Source organism: Suricata suricatta, chromosome 3, assembly GCF_006229205.1.
Source record: "Suricata suricatta isolate VVHF042 chromosome 3, meerkat_22Aug2017_6uvM2_HiC, whole genome shotgun sequence".
Lineage (NCBI taxonomy): Eukaryota > Metazoa > Chordata > Mammalia > Carnivora > Herpestidae > Suricata > Suricata suricatta.
In genome coordinates, this window is record NC_043702.1 from 48,519,858 (window position 1) to 48,534,360 (window position 14,503).

General features: G+C 37.6%; 1 protein-coding gene across 1 annotated transcript in view; it reads right to left on the reverse strand.

Moving 5' to 3' along the window:
- DUSP19 (dual specificity phosphatase 19) overlaps positions 1-10,837 on the reverse strand; it is a 21,204-nt gene extending 10,367 nt beyond the window's left edge. Inside the window, exons 1-2 of the mRNA XM_029934290.1 lie at positions 10,453-10,837; positions 3,637-3,683 (exon numbers count right to left, since the gene is read on the reverse strand). Of these exons, the coding sequence (XP_029790150.1) occupies positions 3,637-3,683; positions 10,453-10,678 (273 nt within the window). The 5' untranslated portion in view covers positions 10,679-10,837. The remainder of the gene's footprint in view (positions 1-3,636; positions 3,684-10,452) is intronic.
- Positions 10,838-14,503: the final 3,666 nt, after the last annotated feature.

The window sequence follows — 14,503 nt, forward strand, 5'->3', positions numbered from 1 at the left end:
ACATTAAAATGAAATTCCTAATGAAATTTCTGAAATGATCCTCAAGGGAATTTCTATTAATTATAGCATGTAAGTCTTAGAATATGCCTTTGAAATGTGCCACACTTTTAAATCAATAATCGTGTTTTGTAGAATCACTAAATTTTTCAATAAGTCCTCTATTAAGCTGGTCAGTTTACCTCAGGAGGATCTTTTAAACAGCTGCTGGATGCTGTTTACACATCACCAGGATGAAAGTGACTTTGAACTAGTGTATCATAAGAGGGCATGGATAATGAAACGCTTGCCAATGAACAAATTTTATCACTTTTTCTAGTTTTCATTTTTCTCTGAGAAGTATTAATTTATTAGTGTAAACAAGACTTTGAAACTTGTCCTACTTATGTTAAAATATTAATCTAAGATGGGTGCCATTAGGAAAATACAGTAATTCTCATATCCTTTTGCAATTCCAGGACATTATCTCGTATTACCAGCCAGTTATTACTATAACTGTTACTCCAACCGCCTCCTAATACTCACTCTGATTTCTTTTCCACACGGCCTCTAACGAGCAATCTTCCTAAACTGCAAATTTGATCCTCTTACTTCCCTAGGTAAAGACTTTCACATACTTCTGGATAAAGTCCAAACATTTTACCCCGCCTTACATGAACTTTTGTGATCGGATTCATGCTTACATCCCTGGCCTGGTTTCTCAGGGTCTTTCTTTGTCACTCTCTATTCTCAGGTTACTTTAACTTTTTTCCATCTCTGAAAGCATCAGCTGCACACAAACCATATCTCCTATCTGAACACTTCTATCTGCTCCCTCCCTATCCCTTTGAGAGCAAAGTTCAATATCACTTCTTTTAGGAAGTTTCCCTGACCTTACAATCCCCAACCCAACCCAAACAAGGGTGAAGGGCATCATCTCACATGCTCTCTAGTAGCACCTGCTTTCCCCATCAAAGCACATAACACACTGGACTGAAGGTGCTTATTTGTTGTTCTCCCCTCTGTCCCTCTGCTCCCAAAGCTTCGTGTGAACAAACCACAGCAATTCCATGAAGATGAAACACTGCTGGACAGAACAGATGGCTGAAATTTTTTTAGCAAATACTGATATAAGTATAAAGTAATAAATCATACAGTTGTGTGCGAAGGGTGGGGGAAGATGGCATTGGGGAGGAAGTGGTATGTGAGCTGGGAGTCAGGCATGGGTAGGTCTTGGACAAGAAGAGAAGAAAGGAAAGTCTATCCTACACAAAGGAAGTACATAAGCAGAGGCATGAAAATATGCCTCAAAGTCAGGTTCATGAAGATCCATGATGGAGACTGAGAGAATATAAAATTGGAAAGATGAATTATAAATCCACGTATTTTAATCAAGTACAATAATTTTTGCAACATTATTAAATGACAGCCAAAAATGCTACCAATTAAATCCTGAAATCCACTAATAGTTTGCTAAATAAATGTGACAATTATGCAATTCCTATCAAAACAACACCAGTATCCTTCACAAAGCTTGAACAAACAATCCTAAAATTTGCAGGGAACCAGAAAAGACCCTGAACAGCCAAAGCAATCTTGAAAAAGAAAACTAAAGCTGGAGGCATCACAATCCTGAGCTTAAGCAGTATTACAAAGCTGTAATCATCAAGACAGTATGGTACTGGGGCGCCTGGTTGGCTCAGTCGGTTGTGTGCAGCTTCGGCTCAGGTCATGATCTCACGGTTCATGGGTTCGAGCCCCACATCAGGCTCTCTGCTGACAGCTAGCTCAGAGCCAGGAGCCTGCTTCAGATTCTATGTCTCCCTCTCTCTGTGACCCTCCCCTGCTCATGCTCTCTCTCTCTCTCTGTCTCTCAAAAATAAATTAAAAACATTAAAAAATTTTTTAAATAAATAAATAAGTATGGTACTGGCACAAAAACAGACACATAGATCAATGGAACAGAATAGAGGACCCAGAAACATGGCCAACTAATATTTGACAAAGAAGGAAACAATATCCAATGGACTAAAGACAGTCTCTTCAGCAAATGATGCTAGGAAAACTGGACCAGTGACATGCAGAAAAATGAACCTGGACCACTTTCCTACACCATACACAAAAATAAACTCAAAATGTATAAAAGACCTAAATGTAAGACAGGCAGCCATCAAAATCCTAGAGGAGAGGACACCTGGGTGGCTCAGCTTCGGCTCAGGTCATGATCTCGCAGTTCTTGAGTTAGAGCCCATGTCAGGCTCTGTGCTTCAAATACTGTGCCTCCTCTCTCTCTCTGCTCTTCCCATGCTTCCTCTCTCTCTCTCTCTCAAAAATAAATAAAAAACATTAATCAAAAAAAGCATTTAAAAAATCCTAAAGGGGAAAGCAGGCAAAAAACCTCAATGACTTCAGCCACAGCCAACTTCTTACTCGGCACATCTCCAGAGGCAAGGGAAACAAAAGCAAAAATGAACTACTGGGACCTCATTAAGATAAAAAAAAAAAAAAAAAAAAAAACTTCTGCACAGCAAAGGAAACAACCAGTAAAACTAAAAGGCAACCAATAGAATGGGAGAAGATATTTGTAAAAGACATATTAGATAAAGGGTTAGTATCCAAAATCTATAAAGGATTTATCAAACTCAACAACCAAAAAACAAATAATCCAGTGAGGAAATGGGTAAAAGACATGAATAGACATTTCTCCAAAGATGGCCAACCCACATATGAAAAAATGCTCAACATCACTCATCATCAGGGAAATACAAATCAAAACCACAATGAGGTATCACCTCACACCTGTCACGAGTGGCTAACATTAACAACCAAGGCAATGACAGATGTTGGCAAGGATGAGAAGCAAGAGGATCTCTTTTGCATTCTGGTGGGAATGCAAACTGGTGCAGCCACTCTCGAAAACAGTACAGAGGTTCCTCAAAAAATTAAAAATAGAACTATCCTATGACCCAGCAATGCACTATTTGGTATTTATCTAAGGGATACAGGTGTGCTGTTTTGAAGGGGCACATGCACCCCAATGTTTATAGCAGCACTACTGACTATAGCCAAAGTATGGAAAGAGCCCAAATGTCTATCCACTGACGAATGGACAAAGATGTGGTGTGTGTATATGTATATATATTCAACAATCAAAAAGAATGAAATCTTCCTATTTGCAACTACATGGATGGAACTAGAGTGCATTATGCTAAGAGAAATTAGTCAGTCAGTGAAAGACAAATATCATATTACTTCACTCATATGAGAAGTTTAAGATACAAAACAAATGAACATAAGGGAAGGAAAGCAAAAATAATATAAAAACAGGGAGGGGACAAAACATAAGAGACAAATATAGAGAACAAGCAGAGGGTTGTTGGGAGGGTTGTGGGAGGGGGGATGGGCAAAATGGGTGAAGTATTAAGGAGTCTACTCCTGAAATCCTTGTTGCACTATAGGACAACTAACTTGGATATAAATTTTAAAAATAATAATAATTTTAAAAATTTAAAAAATATATTTCAAAAAACAGAAAAATAAAAAAATAAATGTAACAATTAGACCGGGCGAGAAAAAAATTCTATCTTTATTTTTATTAAATTAAAAAAAAAATTAAAATACCTCCTATACCTGGTGGCAGATCTGAAGGTTTTTTTTTACCTTGTGCTTTTTCAGAATATCCAGATCATGAGCAGCATCCTGTGACCCTATAAGAAATAAATCATATGACCTTGAACATAAAAATAATCATCCTGGCTTTTAATATAATGTTTGCAGGAATTCTATTGTTATTCATTTATTTTAAAAACTACAATCTGGGGAGCACCTGAGTGGCTCAGTCAGTTGAATGTCTGGTTCTTGATTTCGGCTCAAATCATGATCCCAGGGTTGTGGGATCGAGTCCTATGTCAGGTTCCATGCTCAGCATGGAGCCTGCTTAAGATTCTCATTCTCTCTCATAAACAAACAAAAGAATTTTAAAAAATAAAAATAAAAATGGGGCACTTGGGTGGTTCAGTCAGTTGAGCCTCTGACTTCTGCTCAGGTCATGGTCTTGTGTTCTTGAGTTCGAGTCCCATATCAGGCTTGCTACTGGCAGCACAGAGTTTGTTTTGGATCCTGTTTCTCTCTCTCTCTCTCTCTGCCCCTTCCCCACTTGAGCTCTCTCTCTCTCAAAAAGAAACAAACATTATTAAAAACAGATAAAAAGATCAATAAATAGATAAATAAATAAATAAAAAGATTCTCTCTCTTCCTCTGTCACTCTCCCTGGCTAACGCTCAAACACACAGTCTCTCCCTAAGATTAAAAAAAAAAAAGAAGAAGAATATGAAAAATGCAACTTGAGAGGACTTCAATCCAACTTTCTAAAAGACAATTTGGAAATATTCATTAAAAATATTCATCTTGGAGTGCCTGGGTGGCTCAGTCAGTTAAATGTCCAGCTTTGGCTCAGGTCATGATCTCGCGTTCAAGCCCTGCATCAGGCTCTGTGCTGACAGCTAGCTCAGAGCCTGGAGCCATCTTCAGATTGTCTCCCTCTCTCCATGACCCTCCCCTACTCGCGTTGTTTCTCTCTGTCCCTCAAAAATAAAAAAAAATGAAAAAATAAAAATATTCATCTTGTATATATCTTGTGCTCTGAAAACTCACTTCCAACAATTTCTTGAAAGTCCTAGATGTTGCAAAGGTTAGCCATCAGGATGTTCATTGTAGTATTGTTTATAATATTAAAAAAATCCAAAATCCCAAAAACAAATAAAAAACAACCAAAAGCCTAAGAATAGGGGTTGGCTTAAATAAAATATGGTACTATTATGTAGTGAAATATATATAACCATTAAAATGAAAATGCTCAGGCACCTGGCTGGCTCAGTTGGTATAGGATGTGAGTCCTGATCTTGCAGTTATGAGTTTGAGCCCTACTCTGGGAGCAGAGTTTAATTAAAACAAGAATGTAAAAAATATTTATATATTCTCGATATATTAGGTGATAATACTATCATATTATAAAACACCATCGTCCATTTCTGTGAAAGCAAACAATATTTATATGACTAAAAATAAACAGGAGGAATATAGAACAAAATGTTGATAATGGGACTACAGGTGATTTTTTTCTTTACGCTCATTTGTATTTTTACAGTATATATCTATTTCTTTAAAAACGTGTTTTTAATGTTTATTTATTTACTTTTGTGAGTCAGAAAGAGAGTAGGGAGGGGCAGAAAGAATCCCAAGCAGGCTCTGTGCTGTCAGAGCAGAGCCCAACAAGAACCTTGAGATCATTACCTGAGCCAAAATCAAGAGTTAGACGCTTAACTGACTTGCCACTGAGGCACCCCGAAAATCTATTTCTTTTGTAACTTAAAAAAAGATTTAAATACAACACCCACAAAATGACTTTGGTTTGGGAATATCCAACAGCTTAGAGCAACACCATTGGGTTTATAGATTCCATGCACCAATAGGGTTATTCCCTTTTCCATTATGGAGATTTAAATCTCCATATTTACCAAACTTGGAAAATTACTCTAGCTAATTAGCAAATTCAAACAGGAGATTATTAGTCAAAATAAAGTGAGTTACACAATTGAAAAATATAGGACATTTCTTTTTTTTTTAATTTTTTTTAATGTTTTATTTATTTTTGATACAGAGAGAGACAGAGCATGAGAAGGGGAGGGGCAGAGAGAGGAGACACAGAACCAGAAGCAGGCTCCAGGCTCCGAGCTAGCTGTCAGCAGAGAGCCTGACGTGGGGCTCAAACCCACGAACGTGAGATCCGACCTGAGCCGAAGTCGGAGGCTTAACCAACTGAGCCACCCAGGTGCCCCGGGACATTTCTTATTTAAAGATTTCAAGTATTTTCTAAATTGGGATCCATTTCCATAAACAATGTTTTTCTTACCTTACCTATCTGGGGAATCTGCCAGCTTCTATTATATGATTTTAGGTAGATGAAAAGCCAGCAGATCCACTGGTTGGACAATATTCCCCCAGTAATAGGAAACTCACAGGCCCCTTACTGAGCCTATATTTAACTGTATACTTAAAAACTAGCCTATCAAAAATATTAGCATCTGTTAAAACTGGATGGTAGATATGCAACTGTTACATTATTATTGTCTGTAATTTTCTATACATTTGAAATACTTCATATTAAAAAAAATAATTTCTCAGTTTTCTCCAGGAAGTCCTAAATATCTCCAGGGGAAAAATGGCTTCAAATAAAGTATAAATACATATTATCTTTTAAATAATAATGAATTTGGGGCACCTGAGTGGCTCATTTGGTTGAGCATCTGGCTTCAGCTCAGGTCATGATCTCATGGTTCCTGGGTCCAAGCCCCGCGTCAGGCTCTGTGCTGAGAGCTAGCTCAGAGCCTGGAGCCTGCTTCAGATTCCATATCTCCCCCTCTCTCTGACCCTCCCTGGCTCACACTGTCTCCCTCTGTCTCTTAAAACTAAATAAAAAACATAAATAATAATTAATTCTACTCTACCTATTTCTTAAAATAGCAAAAGAAAAGAAAAATGAATAAATGAAATTCTTTCTGTGAACCCTAAACTGTCATTATTATATTTATCAAAGCTAGATACTATGATTATTTCCATTGAACAAACATACACCAAACAGAACAGGTTGATTATATTTCAGAATTAGCTACCACATTTTGAAAGGCCCTTCCAGAATATGAACTATATTTAAACAAATTTAGTATTCTTAAAGCCAAAAAAACACAACTTCTATGCTCTGCCTTTCAAACAATAAGAATATTATGAGTGTTAATAGTGTGAGGAAACAATTTTATTTTGCATAAATGGATTTCAGGTAATTGGCTTCTGTGTTTCATTTAATATCTAGTAATATTACAGTTCAAGTTAATTCTCTCTAAATTCTAGATATAAAATCAGCTTTTCTCCAATTTTAAGTGGTTGCTCTGTGTTACAGTCCTGTGGTAAACTCTTATTGGAAAAATACATCATTAAAAAAAATAAACACTGTAAATCATATATTATGATTATGTGTTACTTAAACCTTTGTTTTGAAAAAGTAGAATGTTATCCTTTTATACACTATCTTAATTGATATTTGAAAACAAATATAAATTTTAAGAATTTTATGATTCTAACAGTGGCTACATGAGTCATAATTATGTTGAAACTCACACAAGTGAAAAAAACAAAACCTCACAGCACTGAGTACCAAGTCAACTTTACTATAAAATAGTTTTGAAAATAATTAAAAAGTTGATGAGAAAACAACGAAGTGGGCCAATAAAAACAATTTACTATTATTTTACATTACTAATATTCATTATTTGGCCAAGGATTAGTACAGAAATATAAAGATGAGATAACTAGTTTAGAGAATATATATTAGATGCTACAGGAGATGGGACTTCTAACAAGTATAATATTTTGCGATCATAATATATGGATCATAAAAAATAGCTACTTAAGACCTCCAGAATCTTGTTTCTGTAAAAGACTCTTTTAATGAAAATACTAAATACGGGAAAGAGAGTTGGGGAGAGAGAGGGACGCAAAACTTGAGAGACTGTTGAATACTGAAAATGAATTGAGGGTTGAAGGGAAGGGGGAGGAGGGAGAGAGGTGATGGTGATGGAGGAGGGCACTTGTGGGGAAGAGCACTGGGTGTTGTATGGAAACCAATTTGACAATAAACTATTTAAAATAATAATAATAAAAAAAGAAAATACTAAATACTTTATAAATTTTGATGTAGTATATCTTAATTTATAAATCACTATTTTCACATCACAAAAACCAACCAAAAGAAAAAGCATTATTATTTAAAAAGGAAATAAATAGTATTCAAAAGAGAAATCTTTTATTTGAGAAAATTTGTAGGAATGAGCATTCATAAATGAATAGAAACAGGAGCATAAATAACTATGCGGATAACATAATATTCATGGAAGAACTGTACAAACTAAAGAGCTATGCAAATTTAATGCATTATCCACCTCTGAAAAATATTGGGCCTCCTAAATTTCAGAAATTTCAATAACCTTACAAAGGATCACAAGATTTTCACCTAGAATTGAAGAGAAGGATTGTGACTTCTTAACAGAATGTATACAATAAATAATATGTGTACCTTTTAGCTACTTTTACAAATTAAGTTAGTTTTAAGAAAAGTCCTAGTGATTTTGTTGTGAAAATACAATTTGCAAAGCCAAGGACAAAAATGCTCAATAAGATTTTTTTGTCAACCTGTTAGATGGTTCAAGGGCCTATGTAAGATTTTTTAAACGCAGAAGCTGGTTTGAATTTATGAACTAACTGAAGAGGATTATAGTTTCACAGCTTTGTTTTCTTTATTCCCCAACAACAACAACTAAAAGTTAATTTCATATACTGCTGTATACGAGGTGTGATGCTTTGAAGAAATAAAGGAAGCTCTTTGAAGCAACATAGAACCAAACCCCCATGTCCAGAGAGAAACCTAGTCGGTCAGACACAACCCCTGCATCATTCATGTGGAAGAACTTAAGATGTAATCGTCCATGGGTCCCTCGGGAATAAGGCACTCGTTACTAGGCCGAAAAAGGTCCACCTGCCTCTCACAGGAAAGGTGGTTGTACCTGATAAAAATATCCCATTTCCTGGTCCAGAGAGGAGACCAGAGAAGGACTAGTTTCAGAAGTCTCTCCCAGAACTCTCCCACGATTGTGGGAAGGGTGCCAATCTGAGAACACTACCTTGATCAGCTCAGTTTGGATATCTAGATTAAAAAAAAAATCGCAAGCAAAGTTTGTGAGAAAGTGAAATACTTTTAAATTCTACCATAGGCATTTTAAACCACCGGTACTACGATGGAAGCCAAATAACTGAAATATGTACCTGAGCATATTTTCTTTTTTAGACATGGTGTGTAAGTCCTGAGTGAGCCTTTCACACTTGCTAAATGATCCCTTAATTTTTCACTGGACTTCAGAAACAGTTAGAGATATTTATTTGAAGTTTAAGATGGCTCATGCAGCATTTCAGGTAATACATAACACAATAACAAATCACATGTATACTGCAATTAGTTTGTTTCAAAAGCTTTTCACAACCTCAGGACAGCCCTATGAGAGAAATAGATACCTTTACTTCAGTTTTACAGATGGTTTCTTGGAAGACCAGAGAGAATAAATGACTTGCGCTAGTTCATCTATTAAGGGGTGGAGCAGGACTGAGGACCTGGACTCTCCAGAGCAATCTATATGACAGTGTAGAGCAGGCGGGGTAAGACTTGAGCTTGGTGCCCAACTCTGATATTTACTAGGTGTGCTGCCTTGAGGAAGTTACTTGACCATTGTTAAATCCAGTTTCCACCCTGTAAAACGGAGCTGATAATCCCTAATTCAGAGAGTTTTTTAAAGAAGATGCTCTGGGGGGCGCCTGGGGGGCTCATTCGGTTAAGCACCCGCCAACAGCACTGGTCATGATCTCACAGTTTGTGGGTATGAGCCCCGCATCAGGCTCTGTGCTGACAGCTCAGAGCCCGGAGCCTGCTTGTATTCTGTGTCTGCTTCACTCTCTTTCCCTCTCCTACTCATGTTCTGTCTCTCTGTCTCTATCTCAAAAATAAATAAACATTAAAATTTTTAAATTAAAAAAAAAAAAAAAGATGCTCTGTGCACTTCACTACAGTTCCTGGCTATTTCTGATTCCCAGTTCAGTGTTCTTTCTACTCAAGACTGGCTTGGCTGCATAAATATTGGGAAATCATTAATCCTTTCAGGTCTTAATTTCTGTATTCATAAATGAAAAATAATTCAAACCCACTTGAACACACAGCTAATTTTTTTAAAGAATACCATACCATATCCTTCCAAGCTAACAAGTTTGTGTTCTCATAGCTGTGCTTCAGTCGGTATTTGTGGACCATACTTTGTATTGAGAAACAATATTCTCTATAATACAAGAAATCATAAAACTATCAGAATCATAGCTATAAAATAAAAACACAATTTCGCAGTAACACTCCAAAAATAGGCACACAGATAGATATGGCTACAGGAGTCATGCATTCCAGAAGACAATCACTTGGTTATTTCAAGTATTAACTTTTCTATAACCTTACCTTGCCACTTGCAGTTTTACCCAATAAAAGCATTCTTTTTAATTTGATGACTTTTAAGGCTATGTTCATTTATAATCAAGAAAATACAACATTAACATGTTGCCCTACAGACAAGTAAAAAGACAGGATGAAAGCTCTTCTAAAATCCAAATACCAGGTGCCATGTGCTACCAGAATCTATGCTTCTTGTGGATGGATGTGGTGTAGAAACATCACTGGCCAGTTAATGGATGTCTCAAATCTAAAAAAGGAAACCTTTTAACTTTTCAGCAAGCTAGCTGATAGAACAGAGTATTAAATATTCGGGGGGGGGGGCTGAGAAAGTGATACGGCTAAAAAGAATCAACGGGTTAGTGGCAAATCGATATACTCACCCAAGAGCAACCATGGCTTAATAACACCAACATGCAGGTCCAAGCTAAGGTCCTGCACATAACCACAACTACCCCCACTGCTCGGCTCTACTTCTTCCACAACATGAATTCTGGCATCCTTCCATGTTTCTATAATTTTCTTTCCAGTTAGCGTTGTCACCCTGGTACATTGCTTCCTGAGATTATTCCGGGAGAACGCTTTAATTTCCTGGTTAAGGGAGTGCATTACATGAGCAGTGGCTAGAAACAATACAAGCAAATCTAGCCAACGGTGCGAAAGGCCGAACTGCACGTCTCTTAGTGCTCAGATAAAAAATAGAGCCGCAGGTGTGCAAACCTCCCCAGGTGAGAGCAGCCACACACCGCAGACAAAGACCTTCAGGTCTGTTTTTCCCAGCACCAGCAAGTAAAGTGAAGTTTGATTGGCCATTGAGAAACGGGCCCCGATTGGATGCTGTTTCTTCTTCCGGGCAGCAGGACTCTGTATTACTTCTATCGGCTCGCTCAAGGAACCTGCTGAGAAGGTTTCTTACTGTCGCTTACCAAGTCTAGCTTTATTATTCACGCAAAATGCTAGACTAGAAGACTTAGAGAGACGACTGATATTTCCTCGCTAGTTGTAGGCAGTGATTTTCCTGCTGTGTTCGATTGGTGTCACTCGGGGTAGTGACCGTGAACAAAAAGCGCTGAGGTGGGTATCGCTCCTGCTTTAGCGAAGAGCCAGAATTATAGTGCAAACCGTTCTACTCCGCAGGGTTTCTCTGGTCTGCCTGGATGTCAAAAATAACTTTTTACTTATGTCTTGCACATTTTATGCTATCGCTGCTAAGAAGAATGTTTGCTACATGAGAACTGTTGTCGAGAGGAACTTCAGGCTCGCGTTTTCCAGTGTTTCCCCCATGGCTTCACCATCAGTAGAATTCTTTATCCGGTGAATATACATTCTTTGTAACGGATTTCTTCAAGTTTTCCGTTCCTAGTTTCAGAAAAACAGGTATGCAAACAAATCTACAAAACAGATTAGTTATGAAATGGTGATTTTGTTTACAAAAGGATGATTTGTTTTGCAAAAGAAATCATAAGGATACTTTAAATGGGAATTTTCCTTATCCCATTTAAAATAAAATACAATTTTAAATGGACTTACAACGTATTTATACATGTAAAAGTAAAGAAGTTGCATTTAATGAAAATTTCTCCAACACTATATACCAAACTTTTTGCTGTTTTGAATTTTTCTGATGTAGAATTAAAATAAACCAAATTTCTCTCTGTTGATGAGTGAGCTATAAGTTCAGACTATCTACAAGGCACCCTAGAACAAAGAACTAAAAAAAATGGTTTGACCATTTAAACAATCACAGGTTTGTTAAAATCAACTCTAACCAGACATTATTCCATATGTTTATCTACAATGATTAAAGAACTATCAACGCTTGAGCACTTCCTACTTGTTAGGAACTGTGCTTGCAAGCAGTTTTTGGATTCTCACTGTTATCTATCAGGTGCTTAATGATGCTTTACACACATTATCCCTTTGATCTCACCACAAGCCTATTATGAATATTAAAATCATCTACATTTTACAACTTAGCAAACTCAGATGCAGAGAGAGCAAATAACATATCTAACGCTTCACAGCTCCTAGGTTTGTAACTACAAATAAAACCTAGGTTTACTTTAGTCCAATGCGTCAGCTCTTATTTTCTTTGGAACAATCCCCCGCTCCTTCAAAATGCTAATTAACAAATATTTATTTAGTATCTGCTATGTGCCAGGCACTGTCACAGTCATGGGGGGATATAGCAATGAATAAAACAAAGTCCCCTCTTTCATAGAACTTATATCCAAGTGGAAGGAGCAGATAGACAGACAATAAATAAATACATAACTGTGTTAGGTCATGATTTAAGTGCTAAAAAGAAAAGTTAAGTAAAATAAGGAAACAGAGTAAAAGGACAATGTGCTATTTGGTATGGGTTGGTAGAGGAGGCCCCTCTCTTAAAGCAAAACTTGAGCAGAGACTTGAATAAAGTTCAAGAGGCAGCCCCTCCCAGCCATCTGGGAGATGAGCTTTGCATATGGAAGAACAGCAGGTGCTGAGACAGAAGTGTACTGGTGGGAGGAAGAAGATGGAGACATTCAAGAAACTTAGAGGTGGCTAATGTGGCTTTGGGAGGTGAATGAAGGGAAGAGTGGTAAGAGATGAGGTCTAAGGAAAAATAATAAAGACTTTGGGTTTTATTCAGAGTGAGATGGGAAGCCACAGGAGAGAAATGGGTAGAGAAGTGATAGATCCTATGTTGTGCTGTCTGGATCTCCCTGTAGTGAATACCTGTTGTCTTGGTGTGCTTTTGGCTGAAAGTCCACAATCCCTCCAGGGACTGCCTCAACTGCAGAGAGCCTTCTTGCCTTCAGTTTTGTCTTTCACAGAATAGACCACATCCTCACCCATGATGAGGGAGCATAATGGCGTGGCATCTTAGTACAATTTGAAACAACTCTGAAGGGCACTAGTAGCTCTACAGACACACATGTAGTTGGCCAAGACTGTCATTGGGCATGCATAACCTTTCAACTTCTCTGTCCATCCAATCCTGATCCTTCCCTTCACTACAACAAATGCTGATACTAAGAGCAATCCTTAAAAAACTTCCTGCATGCTGGAACTCTACCCCAGTCTGCTCCAGGCAAGCAACATGATATTATGCTTATGCTGCAGAAGGATCTTTCTAATGTCTTTGAGGAGAGGGGGTAAAATGGCAGCAGGGAGATGTGTTAGGAGACTACTGTATTGGTCCACAAGGGAGAAGAATGGTCCATATGGTTGCTTGGGCTAGAATGATAGCAGAGGAAGAAGTAACAGGTTGTAGGTATATATGAGAAGCCAGGTGAGGATTTATGTCCATATTAATGTGGAGGAGATCAGGACAACTACAAGGATTTTTGACCTAATCAACTGAAGAGTGGACTTCCCATTTGCCAAGAAAGGGGTAATGTAGAGATGAAAATTTCACTTGGGGGCATGTTAAACTTAATATGCCTATGAATCAACCAAGTAGATATGTCGAGTGGACAGCTGCAAATATGAATCTGGACTTCATAGACAAGATCTCTGCAAGATGTGTACATTTTGGAGTAATCGGCTTAAAGACACCTTTTAAAGCCACAAGACTAAATATGATCTAGTAGAGAAGAGTGACAGAGAAGCATCAGCCCTTATTCAGTGGTGAGGAAGAGGAAGAAGATCCAGCAAAGAAGACCAAGAGGAAGAGGTCCAGAGATAGGAGGGAGAAAAGAGAGAGAAGTCAGAGAGTACAAACAAAGTGTTTCAAGGAGGAGAGTATGACCAACTGTTACATGCTATTGATCATGTTAATTAAAATGAAGACTGAGCACTACTGCTGGATTTAAAGGCCTCCTTAGCAGGAACAGATGCTTAGCAGGAACAATATCTGATTTAATCCTCATGACAACCCAGTGAGATAAGTATTATCTACTACATTTTTAAAGAAAAGGACATTAAATTGAGAACTTAAGGACCTTGCCTTTGGTCACAGAGTTTGGGGTGTTTTTTTTTTTTAATTGTTGTTAGATTCTAATAACAAGGAAGAACAGAGTTCCATCTTACTCAAAAGCCCATATTGTTTACACCGCATCATTCTATAGAGGATGGGTAGAATCATTGACTACACCTTGATAGCTCCAGTCTCTGCTGATAATTCTGTAATATTAGCATGCCTGTGGTAGTGTTGGACACTAAGACACTGATTGTATTCACTGACTCTACCCAACTCAGCCCTTCATTTTACAGAACAACCAAGGTCCAGAGAGGTAAACTGGTTTGTCTAGTAGCACATCACTTGTGATTCCAGGTCTCTTGACTCAATTTTTACTGCTTGTTCTATTTCAATTTATGGTTTTCCAAAAAATCCTTTAAGGGCAAACATCCTTTTCACATAGCTAGTCTGGATGCAGAGGGATTGGGAGAAGCACCACTCTCTCAAGCCTGGAGAGCTGGCAGAAGAGAAAGAAGAGACAAAATGTTATG